The sequence below is a fragment of the Pogoniulus pusillus genome, chromosome 8 (assembly GCF_015220805.1).
Source record: "Pogoniulus pusillus isolate bPogPus1 chromosome 8, bPogPus1.pri, whole genome shotgun sequence".
NCBI classification, from domain to species: Eukaryota; Metazoa; Chordata; class Aves; order Piciformes; family Lybiidae; genus Pogoniulus; species Pogoniulus pusillus.
The window spans coordinates 27,610,739-27,624,748 of NC_087271.1; the positions used below are offsets into that span (position 1 = coordinate 27,610,739).

At 35.4% G+C, this 14,010-nt stretch overlaps 1 protein-coding gene across 14 annotated transcripts in view; it reads right to left on the bottom strand.

Annotated features, from left to right (window-relative positions):
* Positions 1-14,010, bottom strand: part of FUBP1 (far upstream element binding protein 1) — a 34,123-nt gene that overhangs the window by 10,509 nt on the left and 9,604 nt on the right. For 5 of the 14 annotated variants that reach the window (XR_010303106.1, XR_010303105.1, XR_010303104.1 and 2 more), the window contains 6 exons: positions 13,232-13,386; positions 13,066-13,145; positions 10,300-10,428; positions 9,559-9,633; positions 5,242-5,387; positions 1,577-3,648 (listed from right to left, as the gene is read on the bottom strand). Coding sequence is in view for 3 of the 14 variants with exons in the window: in XM_064147813.1 (XP_064003883.1) it covers positions 3,610-3,648; positions 5,242-5,387; positions 9,559-9,633; positions 10,300-10,428; positions 13,066-13,145; positions 13,232-13,386 (624 nt within the window). In the remaining 11 variants the exon portion in view is untranslated. Of the gene's footprint in view, positions 1-106; positions 3,649-4,717; positions 4,812-5,241; positions 5,388-9,558; positions 9,634-10,299; positions 10,429-13,065; positions 13,146-13,231; positions 13,387-14,010 lie in introns of those variants that run through there. The other 9 variants (XR_010303100.1, XR_010303102.1, XR_010303098.1 and 6 more) reach the window with 9 other exon arrangements.

Genomic DNA, 14,010 nt, shown 5'->3' on the forward strand with positions numbered 1-14,010 from the left:
TTGTTCACAGTACTATTTGATGAGATACCTTTCATCTGAACCTGTTATTTGACACTAACGAAGAGAATGACAGAAACATGTTTAAAAAAAGACCAATACATTGCTATTATTATCCATCCGTTTACATTTATTGAGAAAAAACATACAAAAAACATCATACAGTTAACGTGTACCCATATTACATACAATTTCAATGCAAGCTCAAAACCACATTTTTGTAAAGCATTCAATTTACCTCAAGTCCAAGCTGCATCTCCCTAAGACACTGTTCCCATCACAGTTGCCTTTTAAAGCCAATCTTCTTTTTACACACGGGTAGTTTCTGCAGAGAACACTTTTCTCAGGACGAAAAGGCATTTCACATGCACGCAAGAGAAATATTTCTGCATACTTAAGAGTTGTACAAGCTATTACTAAGTAAAGAGGGAATCCTGTCAACTGTATGCTTTCTGAAAAGCCCAGTCCACCCTTACCCCATAATGCTTCCAGAAGGCGGCAAAGTAAAAAGCTTCTAGCATGCAATGGGAAACTTAAGAACTGGAGGAGAACAGGGGAGAAACCGTTTCTATCATCCAATAAAATGCCACTAATAATAAGATGAAATATTTCAAGATAGGCTGTGCAAGTGAATAATGATCCTGTCTGCCTGGACAGCTTAAGTAGATGACTTACGATCATGCTAGATTGAAGATTTCCACCTGATGTTTTCTTTCCCATTCTATTTAAGTACAGGCTGCAGAAAGTGATATGAACATGTTTTTCCTACTTGGAACATTATGCTTCTCTCAAACATTTTGTACTCTTCATGTCCTATTTATTTTGCAAGACTTTAAGGTGTGTGTAGGGGAGAAGAAACAGCAGAAAACATTTGAAAGGCAAGTTCATTACATTTCTAAGTCCAGCTATTGTTTTGGATCAGGGTAACTCAAATCTATTTTCCGATCCCCTATGAAACATGAGTGTGGAGACAAAGAGTTGAAAAATAAACACTATGCTTAGCACAAAACAACATGACTGTAAGCCCATCAGTGAAAAACCTGTAGGCCAGTACACCTCAAATGCAACACCACGAACACCTTCCACACAATAGTAACATACCAATGAACTGGCCTTTTTCTTCTCTATCTCCTCCCACTGGCTAAATGTACAACTGACTTAAGATACTTAACAGTTGAAGAAAAGAGTATCATTTAAAAAGAAGTGAAGAAAATGACTCACCCCAACACTAAATTCACAGTATCAAAATCCAAGTGGTACACACCTAACTTTTTCTTGCATAAAAAAATGAAGTTACATACCAAACTACAGATGAAATAATAAGTGGCTTGAAAAACTGAAGCACAACTGTTAGTTCAAAAATTGAACACATCTAAGCTTGGCTGTTTAGAAGAATATAAATTAAAATATGTGGTTTATACTATTAAATCACAGTTTAAAAAAACTTAACAGGTTATGGAACATTTATGGTCAAACAAATAATATTTTAGAGAATGAGAAGTGATCAAGACAAAAATTATACCCTATACCATTATGTATGGGATACATTTCAAATCTGTTATGTTTTTGCCAATTTTACCTTCTACATGGAGCCCTTCTATGGTCCATGCTCATCGGCTCACCAATGGCATACACTCAAAGGATTCCTCTTTACTGGTAGTAACTATCTCAGGACCTGATTCTATGAGCTATGATTTGGTGCTTGCAGCATCTTCAGCACTGTGTGTGAAAATGAAGGCAGGATTTTTGAATATTTTTCTTTGTTGTACAAGTAAACAGGACTTTTGAAAGAGGAGCAGCACATTTTAGAAACAGAATAATCAACAAAAAACCAAATAGATGCTGCTTTAAGCTAAAAACAAAAACCAAACCCAAAACAAAAACACAACACAAAACAAATCTCAGAAACAAAAACCTGTACCAGACCATCTGCAAGACATACATACATTTTAAACTATCAAAATATACAGCAATTCAGTTAAAGTATCAAGAAACAGGATACACTGACTGCTATATGGATAAAATATTATTTGCTCTACTGTTAACATTTAATTGGTGCACATGCTTTTTCAGTTAGAACAATCTAATCTGTGAAACTCCAGAATCTGTTCTCCTACCATGTCAAGTATGAATAAGCAAACTAAGTTATCTAAAAATTCCACTAATACACTACAGCTGTAAGACAAGTTATCAAGTTCAATGATAACAACAAGTCACATTCCTTACATTCAGGTTTTATGGGTTTGAATGGGAATACTGTCCTAATATAAAAAGCATTTGTGAAGGCTGTTGACATTTCTAACCAAAGTAACTCCTGAGTATTTTAAAAGGTTTTGATTCTTTAATTGCAACAATTAGCTACTTGAGGAAAACAAAAAATTATGTATTCTGATCAAGTTTCATTACTGCAATCTACTCATCTCTTCTTAAAAAAAAAAAGTATAAAAAAATTACATATTTACCTAGAAATATAAACAGTTGTTTAAAAACTTAAAGACTTTCCACTGAAATGGAACCGTGAGTTACAATGCATTTGGGGAAGCAGCTGATTGCTTTTCAATACACAACCACAAAGATCTCACAGGGACAACATTAATGTACTGAAATAGATTAATTTATATACTTCCTTAGGTTGTGCTTACCTGTTGCTTTTTTGCAGCAGAACCTAAGGTGGAAGGTCTGGGAAGGCACTGTGAAGTATAAATAATTGCACTGTTTGCAATTAATAAAGATTTTATACCTTTAATGAATCAAAATCAACAGCCTCCATTTTGTGAATGATAAAAGAATCCAGTGAATTTAATTTGCTCAGTTTAGTACTTAATAAATGCACCATTCTATAAGTTTATCTACAAACTTCATGCAAAATATCTGAACTATTAAAACTCCATACCCTACACTAAAGATTGTAAATGCTGTCCTAGCCTTTTTTAAGCTACCAGAATAATTCCTAGTTTTAAAAGGGATAAAAATAATTCCTTCCATTTCTAGAGCACAAAACATATATTGCTAATTACCTGAATAAACTACTTCAATTTTCAAGCCTCTGTGCAGCCACCCTAAAAAAATGTGTTCTCAAAGCAACAATATGGTGTTCCAAAAGGTAAAAGCAAGTAACAGTTATAGTTAAAACATACCTACATCACTACCGAGCTGCAAACTATCTGAAGACAAAGACAACTTCTGTCTAACAAGCAGTTCCAGAGACTTCAATGTTATAATATGCATACTTTAAAAAAAACACTCAACAATACAGATGTCTCAGGAGTACTAATGGAAAAATCCCTATTGCTTAGATAAACAAACATAATTTTCTTTAGCTACAGCTAAATGTTTCAGGAATACTTACCCACAAAGGTCTTATTATGTATATATATATGTATGTATATATACACAAACCTACATTTCTGAATTATTAAGCATTTATGATTTCCTAAGATACCAGCACTGTATTCCAACATAATAGTCATACAAATATGGCATTTTCATTATGTGGAACATTGACAAAAAGATACTGTTGCAGTTCATCAATTTGTCATTCTTATGTACTTACAGTGCAATGCTCCTTGAAGGAACAATCAAGGATGATACACAGCACAGTCCTCCTCACCCCTACAGAGCTAGTTCTATACTGGCTGGATCAAACCTGCACTTCAACAGACAATGGCAAGACAAGACTGTATTGCATGTAGTCTAATATATGCAAAGAGCCAATATATATGCAAAGAGCAAACATAGGATTTCAAGAGAATCAGATTTTTAGTATGAGCATCAGAGCAATAAGTTTCAATTATATATATTAAAAAAAAAGTCAACTGATTCAAATACTTGAGTACTGACAAACAGAAGTTATCTGCTCTGCAGGAAGTTCTCAATCACTCCCACCACTCAAACAAAACAGTGTTTTAAGGACAGATGCATTTTTTCTAACTACTATGCATACCACATTGACTTTTCTAAACTGAATTTTGAAGTGGACTACTTTGAACTGGAGGCTTAAGCACATTACACTTAAAATAAAATTTAAGTAGTGTGAAAAAAAAAAATCTGTAAACGAGTTATGCAGGAACAGTTTTTCAGTTGAGAATAAAAGTTATCTGTTATAGCAGCTGCACAGGTCTGAAACAGTGGTCATGTATAAAAGGAAATTTCACTGTTAATGCAATGGAAGTATGCCAAAAGATCACTTTCTTAAACACATGCAGTTTTAATCAAATAGAAAGAAAATTAAAGTATCAAGATTACTGGTGCTAGGCAGCAAAATACAATGAATGAAAGAGATCCTCCACCTACAACTATTCTGGAAGAGGGGGAAAAACATGCTAACGACAAGTTTTTAAACTCAAAGGTTTCATAGGGATAAAAACAAAAATAATCTAATTTGTGTACAGATACCTTGATTCAGCGTTGCAAATCAATCCTCTAATTCTTTATATACCCAAATATCCAACTTACCGACACAGGAGGTTTCATATTATTTATTGTAAAGCACAAAACAGGCATTTTAAAAGTGATAAAGTATACATTGAAAAAGTACATTTATATCACAAAGCATTGACCACATAATTGCAAATACATTTGCTGGAATGTGTACATCTACACTAATACTAAAAACAAACCATTTTTCATTTCTACACAGAAATATTACCTCCTATCAGTAGTGATAGATATTTTGTACATTTTCAAAACCACTATCTTTTTAACCAAACAAAATTAAGATCTTCATCAAGGCGTCTGCATCCATACATTTAACAAAGGTTTTTTCCCCCACACAATGAAGCAAATACTGTATTGTCCACTTCTTATTATTGGCCCTGTGCAGAAGAGATACATAAGAGATACACAAAATGTTAAAGAAAATCCTTTAAATCGAGCTAACTCAGGAGTGAAGCCTTTAAGAAAGAAAAATTGGTTAATGCAAATGGTGGTGGCTTCTTGCAAGGTTTTCAAAACCCTAGGAGGAGAAAAGTGTTTTCTTTTTTGTTTTTGAAAAAAACACACAAACATAAATAATCAAACATGGATAGAGAACTCAAGTTATCAGGTAAACAAAGTCATCTATTAATTATATTGATAGTTACTTTGTAGAGAAGAAAAAAACAAAACAAAACAATCAAAAACCACAATACCCAAAAATATGCATACTCCACAGGTAACAAAGCAGGAGACATGCAAAAAAACCAAAAACCAAACCTCTGTACCCACTGAAACAGAAGCCAACCAGAAAACACAAAAACTTTATACCTGTGGTGCTGGAGGATGTTGTGGCATTCCCTGTGGACTTGTCTGGGCGTAATATGCTGCCTGCTGCCTGTAGTACTCAGCCCATGCTGCACTGTAATCTGGTTGACCACCTGGAGGAGCCCCAGCAGGGGCAGGAACTGCTTGACCTACAAATAATTTAAAACATACAAGTATTCTATTGCAGTAGAAATGAGAAATTTCCAAAATCACACTGCCTAACATACATCACCTAGCTTCTTGCAATATTCCTCTGAGGCTTTTGAATATTCTTGTGGGGGGTTTTTTGGGATTATTTTTTTTCACCTAACCTCTCAGCCTCTTACTTCAATGCAATGATTGCCGGGTGTAACAAAACTGAAGAACAGTAAGGGCAGGTTTTTTCCCCTACCTCCTGAATCATTTCAGAGCAAAAAATCTTTTAAAACCTGTGAACTTAGACTAATCTGAACAACTGACATAATTTAAAATACTGAGCCAGCAGATGAGATTACTTTTTGTAATCCACCTGAAGTGACTTTATCTTATTGTACAGACTACATGAATTAATTGATCAGATGCAATTTTTTTAAAACCCTCCAAATTTGCTTTTTAATGCTACTATGTTACTGAGATTAGTTTTCAAACAGAGCAATGATTTTCTTACGCATTTACTCTAAACAAAATACAGTCCTGAAACTTCCCCTTTCCAACCTCTGCCTAAGTCCCAGTCCTCTATAACTGGTTACACACTTAGACTCACCTAGACATCCATCTGAGATCTACTGGTGCTTCCAACAAAATAAACTTGCAGCTTAAAACCCTCTACAAATGTGACAGACCAACACACATGGACTCTATCACACCAGAAAACTGACAAAAAATGACAATCAACATTTTAAGACCTTGTTCGTGCTGTTCCTTTGAAGGTTTGTCATGTTTTCTTTTTTTTCCCCCTTTTCTTATTTCAGAAGCATTAAACACTCCACTTATGACTATCTTCACAATTTTTTTTACCCGATAGGTGCTTTTGCAGTTACCAGTATACCTGACAAGTACACCACCGTGTCCCATCATCTGTCCTCACACTTGCATGTGACAGAAGGGCTTTATATCAAGTGCTTAATTTTAAGATTCTTGAACTTCTAACCAGAACTATTATTACTGTGATACAACATTTTTCTGGCCTACTGTTTTTTTAAATAAAAGATTTAGAAGAATTAGAATACATAAAACACACCACCACCTTTTTTTCTAGAATACCAGAAAACAAGAACAAAAACAAAGTGCCACATCCAATCATACATCTAATAAATCCAAGCCAAACAGATGCCTGCACCCTGTACAAACTCGCACACACCAAATCTTCTATACCATTATCAAGAAAAAGATGGTAAAGCTTCCAAAAGATGACAATGTTTCAAATCCTACCTGAAAACACCTCATCCTTTTATTTGGATTCAAGATTACTTCTGGGGAATACAAGTATCAAACATTCTAATTAACTGCTTTCTAGGCATCAGATATAAGGCTGAGTTTACTGAGGTTTTAGTTTAGTATTTTTAATGTTAAATTTACATGAAGAATACCATATTCCTCTTATACGTGTGCTCTCCTAATCCTCTCAAAAAACATTAGGTATGAGCCCGAGAGTCTCAATATTTGGCAAAGCACCATCTTGAGCACCTTCAAAATATAATTTTCTAATTCCCAACCTTCTATGCAACTGACACAGTTTTTCCAACTTGCGCTGTCACTGTATGAAGATGCAATAGAAACCAAACAAATGAAACCACCAAAACTACACATAAAACCCTTCACGTTTTTTGGTCATACAGTAAAGCAACTGTCCTCCCAGGAAAAAAATCCTGTTTTCTTCAAATCAGAGCTGAAAGAACACTCTACAGTTTGTATTTTAACACATTTCAGATCTCTGATCAATTTCATGTGCTAATAAATTATCACAGGATACAGGTTTTGCAAATTCACTATTCAAAAGTTATTTATCTATGTCATAGCTGTCAGCACAGATGAATGTCATACACAAGGCATTTTTTGTGCTGTATGACCCAAAAATATTCTAGCATTCAATCAGCTACACCAAGGCAATGGTGAAATTCAAAAAATAAATCCAATACATCTACTCAAAGATGTCATGGACTTCTGTCTTGAAACGGGTTAGCAAAAACTCAAAGACTGTTTATCTGCATAATTCCCCTATTTAGTACTGCAGGTAATTCTGAACTTAACACTTGGAAGTTCATCTGTTTAGTCAAAACTGAAACAGCACATGCTGATTAATGTCCAGATTCGACTGGAACACTAACAAAGAAAATACAAACAGCCTTTCTTAACAGGAAAAGTAAGAAAATGCCAGATTACTCTACAGTTCTTCCACTACTAAAATCACCAAGGGAGATTCTAGTGACAGAAAATTGTTCTTTGTCCTCTTTCCTGCAACAGCACTAAAGATTATTTACTGACTGCATGTTTAGAGGGAACTGTTATACTTCAGAGAATTTCAGGGATCTTACATAAATCTTTATTTCAATTAAAGATAACAGCATCATTATGTCCTCAAAAGCTAAAGGACTGTATCAGAAAATCCAGAAAACCAACTGTAGTATCATATCCAACTTGTTCAGCACAGTACTTTCACATGGATTATCAAAGTAGGTTCTTTAGCAGCAAAAATAAAACTACTCAGGCTCAGAAAGTCCAAGGTTTCAGTTTGCGTCTCCAAAATCACAGTTTGTGTAATTATTTGTGTTGTGAAAAATCTGAAAGGGTCAAAGAGTGAGTGACTTGTAATACCTACCTTCCCTTTCTGCACAGCAGACGGCAGAAAGAAGTACAAATGGTACTCACTGTATTGGAGAGCTTGAATACCTCAAACCTGTTGATGGGCAACTTCCCTGTTCCTCAGATTTTCTAATACTTAGCACTGGTGTTAAGGAGGTGGGAAAAACCCACCTCCATTCAGCAGTGAATCAACTCTAGGTGAATTCTCTGCCCTTCAACTTCATTTGTTCAGTTTTCCCTCTTTTATCTTAAACAGAAATGGTATCTTCCATTATCAAGATTTTCAACATGCTGAAGCAGCAAAACATTCTTATGATTTTTATACAGTGAAGCTATACAGTGCAGACATCACAAGCTCTTCCTCAATGCGAACTAGAAAAAGAGGTGAATGTCAGAAGTGCTCTTCTGTTTTTCCTCTTGATTATGTTAATTTTGCATTTTAAGAGCATTTTTTACATCTCCCAATGTCTACCTGTTTTTTTGGGTCATGCTAGACTTGCTGCCAGACACACTATTCCAGCACCTTATGACCAGCTCTTAATGACAGCAAATTCAGGACTAGTGCTACCCAGACACTGCTTTCCAGGGATAGTACACTAGAAAGATGGCAGAGTCCCTGCAAACAAAGTTTCTTGAAAAAACTGTGAAAAAAAACTCCAGAACTTTGCATTGAACTATATGAACTGAACTAAGAGAGACAAAAAGAGTGCAGTTATGTGAAATGGGAAGAGGGAAAAACAGAAAGGCCTGTATCTTAAACATCATGTTTGCATTATCTGCTGCAATTTTCAGTCTGATACATAATTCTTGAAGTAAATCACAATTGTTATGTTCTGTTTCATTTTATCATTTATGCTGTGCCAAAATAAAGAAGAGTAAAGGTAGTTAATGCCTTACCAAATAATTTGAAAGCCCTCAGTATACAAATCTACACCAACTCTACAATATCCACAGGATGGACACTATGACTATGGATAAAACAACAGTCTACAAGACATTCTAATTACTTAACAGCACCTTCTGCCAATGCATCAAGTTGACATTTTCTGTCCTTATGTAGCAAATGATGAAATCATAAACCAACAAAAAACACTTTAGTTTCATAAATCAGATCAGGCAAATCATCTTGAAAAAAACCAACTAGCAATCAGACATAACCCACAAGTTAAACACAGCTCTTAGGTGCTTCAAAGCAAATACTATTTAAAATGTGCATGTTATTAATGAGTGCTAATTATGATGCTCTAATAATGTGGGACACAGAATGCAAGTTTCAAGAAAAACAAAACCACAGATCTGTAATCTGAAGAGCATTAGGGAAGGACTACCAAACATGACAAATACCACAAATTTTTAAGTCTGTTTTTCTGAAGGATTCAGAGCCTTTGGCCGTGTATGGTTCAGAAGGAACAGACTGTATTTTAGTTTTTGAGGGGATAAAAGAAAACAGAACACCAATAAACTACATGTCATCCAACGAGCTGCAGAGCTCTCTTAAAAGCATTCTACTATGCAACAGAAAAGAACATGCAAACATACCCATTTTTTTGTAGTACTCCTCCCAGGCCTTTGTATAGTCAACCTGCCCTGCTGGTGCTGGATTTGGTTGATCTCCTGCATTTCATTAAAATGAAGTAAAAATAAAACTGCTGGGTTTTGTTTCATACATACAACAATTTACAAATAATCAGCTGTATTTTTCAGTAATAATCTCAAATAGCGTCACTCAAATCTGACACCATAAATCTACGTGGTACAAACTACTACAAACACAAACAATTAGTAAAATACACCACGCAGCAACAAGATATATTTAAAATGTTCAGCAAGTTTTCAAGATTCAGGAAATGCACTCCACTCACAGTACGAAATAGTACCTAGAATTTAAGTGCTAAGTCTCATATAGGCAAAAAACTTACAGTAATGCAACTGAAAACTACAATTGTCCTAAACTCACTAGAAATGTTACTGCATAAACAAATTAAATTATCAGTCTAGCTCATTCCATTTTCACTTACAACTGTCTGCACTACATTATGTAGATGTAATTAAGTCAGCCTGAGTTGAAATACAATCTGAAGAGAATTTTGCTGCAATACAAATTCATTCATTATTTTACTACTGTTGAAATTAAGAAAAGCCATGTTGAAGGCTGTAAGAGTTTTCCAAGAAAATCAGCTACCTTACAATAAGTTTACCCAATGTATGAAGACAATAAAAACCAGTGGGAGTATCTATACTCCTGGCAATGAGAAATACATTGTTTTGCTACACAGCTACCTTGTCCATTAGTTTGGGTTGTAGCTGGCCCACCAGGAGGGGCTGCAGGTGGTGGCTGTGCTTGCTGCTGATAGTAGTGAGCATAATAAGCTGCCCAAGCTGCTGAGTTGGGATCTGTTCCTGGCTTACCTATGAAAACAAAATGCAAGCATTTACAGATGTACCATGAACAGAATGCTGCCCCTCAACTGACCCTGTTCTAAGCACTCACATTTTCCACCAAAGAAAATTCATCTAAACCAAATAACCATGTATACCCTTCTTCTTTCTAGCACAAACCTTCAGTGGGGTCTCCAACAAGTGTATTACATGAAAGACGGAGAATATCATTCTGGAAGCCTTACTGCTACAACATACTTCTAGTAATTTTTTAAGAGTGATTAAATAAACCTGAAAATCTGTTTAACAGTCAAGTTACTAAATGGTAGCAACAATTAATCATTCTAAAATGCACCAAACAGTTTCAGTGGTTTTACTTTCATTATAACTTCATGCTAATGACACTGGTACAGCTGGAGGAGGCATGCCAAAAACACATTTCTGAAATACAAGAATACAGCTCTTACTAGGTATCTTACTTGGTTAAACCTTACAGCAGCACTAAAATACACATGGCTATAAAGCATTACTACTTACAGATTTTTAGTATAACAAATAATAGCCACATTTGCATCTTCTGCAGCTATCTATATGCTTCCCTTATTTTTAACTACATCTAGGCAGGCCAACGATGCTGCTCCCTAGAGCATTACTTCTCCATTTCGCACACAGCCTTTAGGAATGACACAAAGATTGATTGCATTATTGCACTGGCAATATCAAAGCCTGCAAATCTACTACTGGAGAAGGTAACACAACCAGCACCCTTTAACATAATTTGCATCCTTAAAGAAAAATCTCCAAACAAATGTGATCAGTTAAGGAGAGAACTTCATGGAAGGATACAGACACAACTGATATATTAGAATACATGGGAATGGAAGTATATTCTATTCCAAACACAAAACTGGTAAGGTAGTGACTACCAAAAGAGAAAAAATAAATCCTCTCAAAAAAGCATTCAGGGAGAAGAAATCCATAACATACTTTTTTTCTTTAGTATTTGATTCAGCATTAGTAAAATGCAAACACTTAAAACACAGTTTTCAGCATATCGAAAACAATGTTAATACACTTTCCTTTATGAATTCCTCTGCTTCCATCAACAACAATGATTTAAACTAACACATACCATACTCTAAGGTTACCTGCAAATATCAAATAAGCCATTGCTCCGTTTCCCCCCCTCCTTCCCCTTAGTAGCTACTTCTCTAGAACAGAAGAACACAGAGTAGGATTCATTGAATTTCCAAAGAAATCTGACTGTAGTAACTAGCTCCACTTTCACAAGACAAGAGGAGAGCATGGTTCTGGAGAATGCACTTCTGAAAAATAAACTAAAATAACCCATTTGTTACACCGAAATAAATAAACTAAGTGAAAATCTGTACAAAACTCATCTAAATAAATGCTAGCCAAGACACATCAACTTGAACTACAAAAAAGAAACTTTCATCACATTTTAAAGAGTATTCAATAAGTAATAAAAATCATTATCAAGATGACATCAAGGTAAGTTATCTACCTGTTTTCTTACAGATCTTTATGAACATAAATCCAGAAGTCATATAAAGTTTGCAACACTTGGCAGCAGTTTTGGATTAAATGACACTTTTGGTATGCTGAGACCTCAACAAGTCACTTTGAATAATTCTGCTTTTAAATAATGACAATAGGCATTTAAAAATACTGAACTGCATGCATGCAGAGCCACCTTTTATAGAAATCTGAGACAGGAAACCAAAGACTGTTCTGTGCCAAGAAAAGACACGAGACATGAACATCAAAACAACTTAGATTTCAGACTGTCATATTCTCCAAAGTCCTCCCCTTTTTGACTAATGGAACATGTATCAGGACCAGTGACTATCAGAAAAATATTTACTGGATTACAAAAATAAAACTAGGATTGGTTGAAGTTCTGCAGAAGTTTGACCTCAAACAATGAGGTACAAGTGACTCAACCATCTAACCTTACCATGCCTTCTGTGACTGCAGTTCCATTTTCCCATATGCTCTAGTCCAAAGGACGGAACTTAAAGAAAAGCAGGATACTAGAACTCTGGGAATTTGCAACTAAGAAAAAGCTCCCAGTCTTGACAAAGATAAACAGAAATAGACACATTCTACAATAGGTTTCAGAAGAAAGACCAAAACTACCATGAGCAAAAGCTTAAAACAGGCAATCCTAACTAGTTTTTCTGTATTAACAACAGCTCAGCTTATGTTTTATACCTCAAAATGTGCTGAACTTTACATCTGACTAGAAGCAATCCTCATACAGGTTAACAAAAGCTATAGCATAAACTGCAAGGTCAGGGGTCTTGTAAACAGTCACTGACTGATGAGGAAAGAAAACACACTAAAGAACAGTAAGAAAAATCATTCAACAAAGATTCCTGCAAAAAATAGTATAAATTGGGACCCAATATTAATGATGTTTGATAAAGCAACACATTCCAACAACTGAATTTCAACATCTCACAAACAACATGTAGGAAGTGTAAAACATATGCGAACTAATAATCAATGAAGAAAAGACTGAAGAACGGGAGTTAAGATTTAACAGCATAACACAAATGAATTTTGAAACATAAATACTTCTAAGGACAAAATAGAAGTACTCAATGCAAATCCATACCACAATACAACTGTGACCCTGCTTACCGGGATCTGGCGGATTTGGTGGCTGCCAGTGTGGATAAGCATTTCCCCATCCTTGTGGAGCATATGGAGCTGGAGGACCACTAAAAAAAAACAAGCAATGCACACACAGTGAAAGCCAGTCCCAGGGTCACCCTACAAAAAAGGAACTAGCTGAAGCAGTACTTACTGAGGCGCAGGGCCAGGAGGCCCTGGATTATAAGGAGCTGGGTTATATGGTCCCATAGGAGCACCAGGACCTGGCGGCCCAGGAGGTCCATGTGGGCCAGGAACAACACCATGGGGTCCATGGGGAACAGGTGGACCCAATGGATTTACTGGACCCTGTAAACAGTACACAGATGAAAACAAATCTTCAAGGTCTACATTTTTCAGCAGTTTAGAAGCAAAAACCAGAACATTTTAACAGAGGTTTGATTGTTTTTTTAAACACACCTCACTGGAAAGAACCGCCTTGCTGAAGATTAACTATATTTATGAATCATTAGAGAATTAAAAGCAGCCACAGCACTAATAGTAACTAAAAAACCAAAAAATGTTTATGTCATTTTCTTCTTGAGGGAACAAACATTTTTTACAAATAAATTTGTTTTTTTTCCCCACAAGCTGCATCAAACCACATTAACTGAAAGGCTGTTAGTGTTTCAAAATAACCTAAATCTGGCTAATCATGCTAATGTTTGCAATACCAGGTACAAAAAACAGGCAGAAAATTTGATTACGTGGATATATATGCACACAAGCGCAGTGAAAATAAAGAGTGTAAACTTGGATTAAAACTCTACCTAAAACACATCAAGACTGAAAAACTAAACACAGCTTAGTAGCTTTACAAATATCAAGGATCTTTGAAGGTGTCACTTTTTTCGTTATATACAAAGCCATCACCTTGAAGAACAGATCAAATTATTACACTGAAGTAACAACTGCTTCTTGACATTTCAAGTT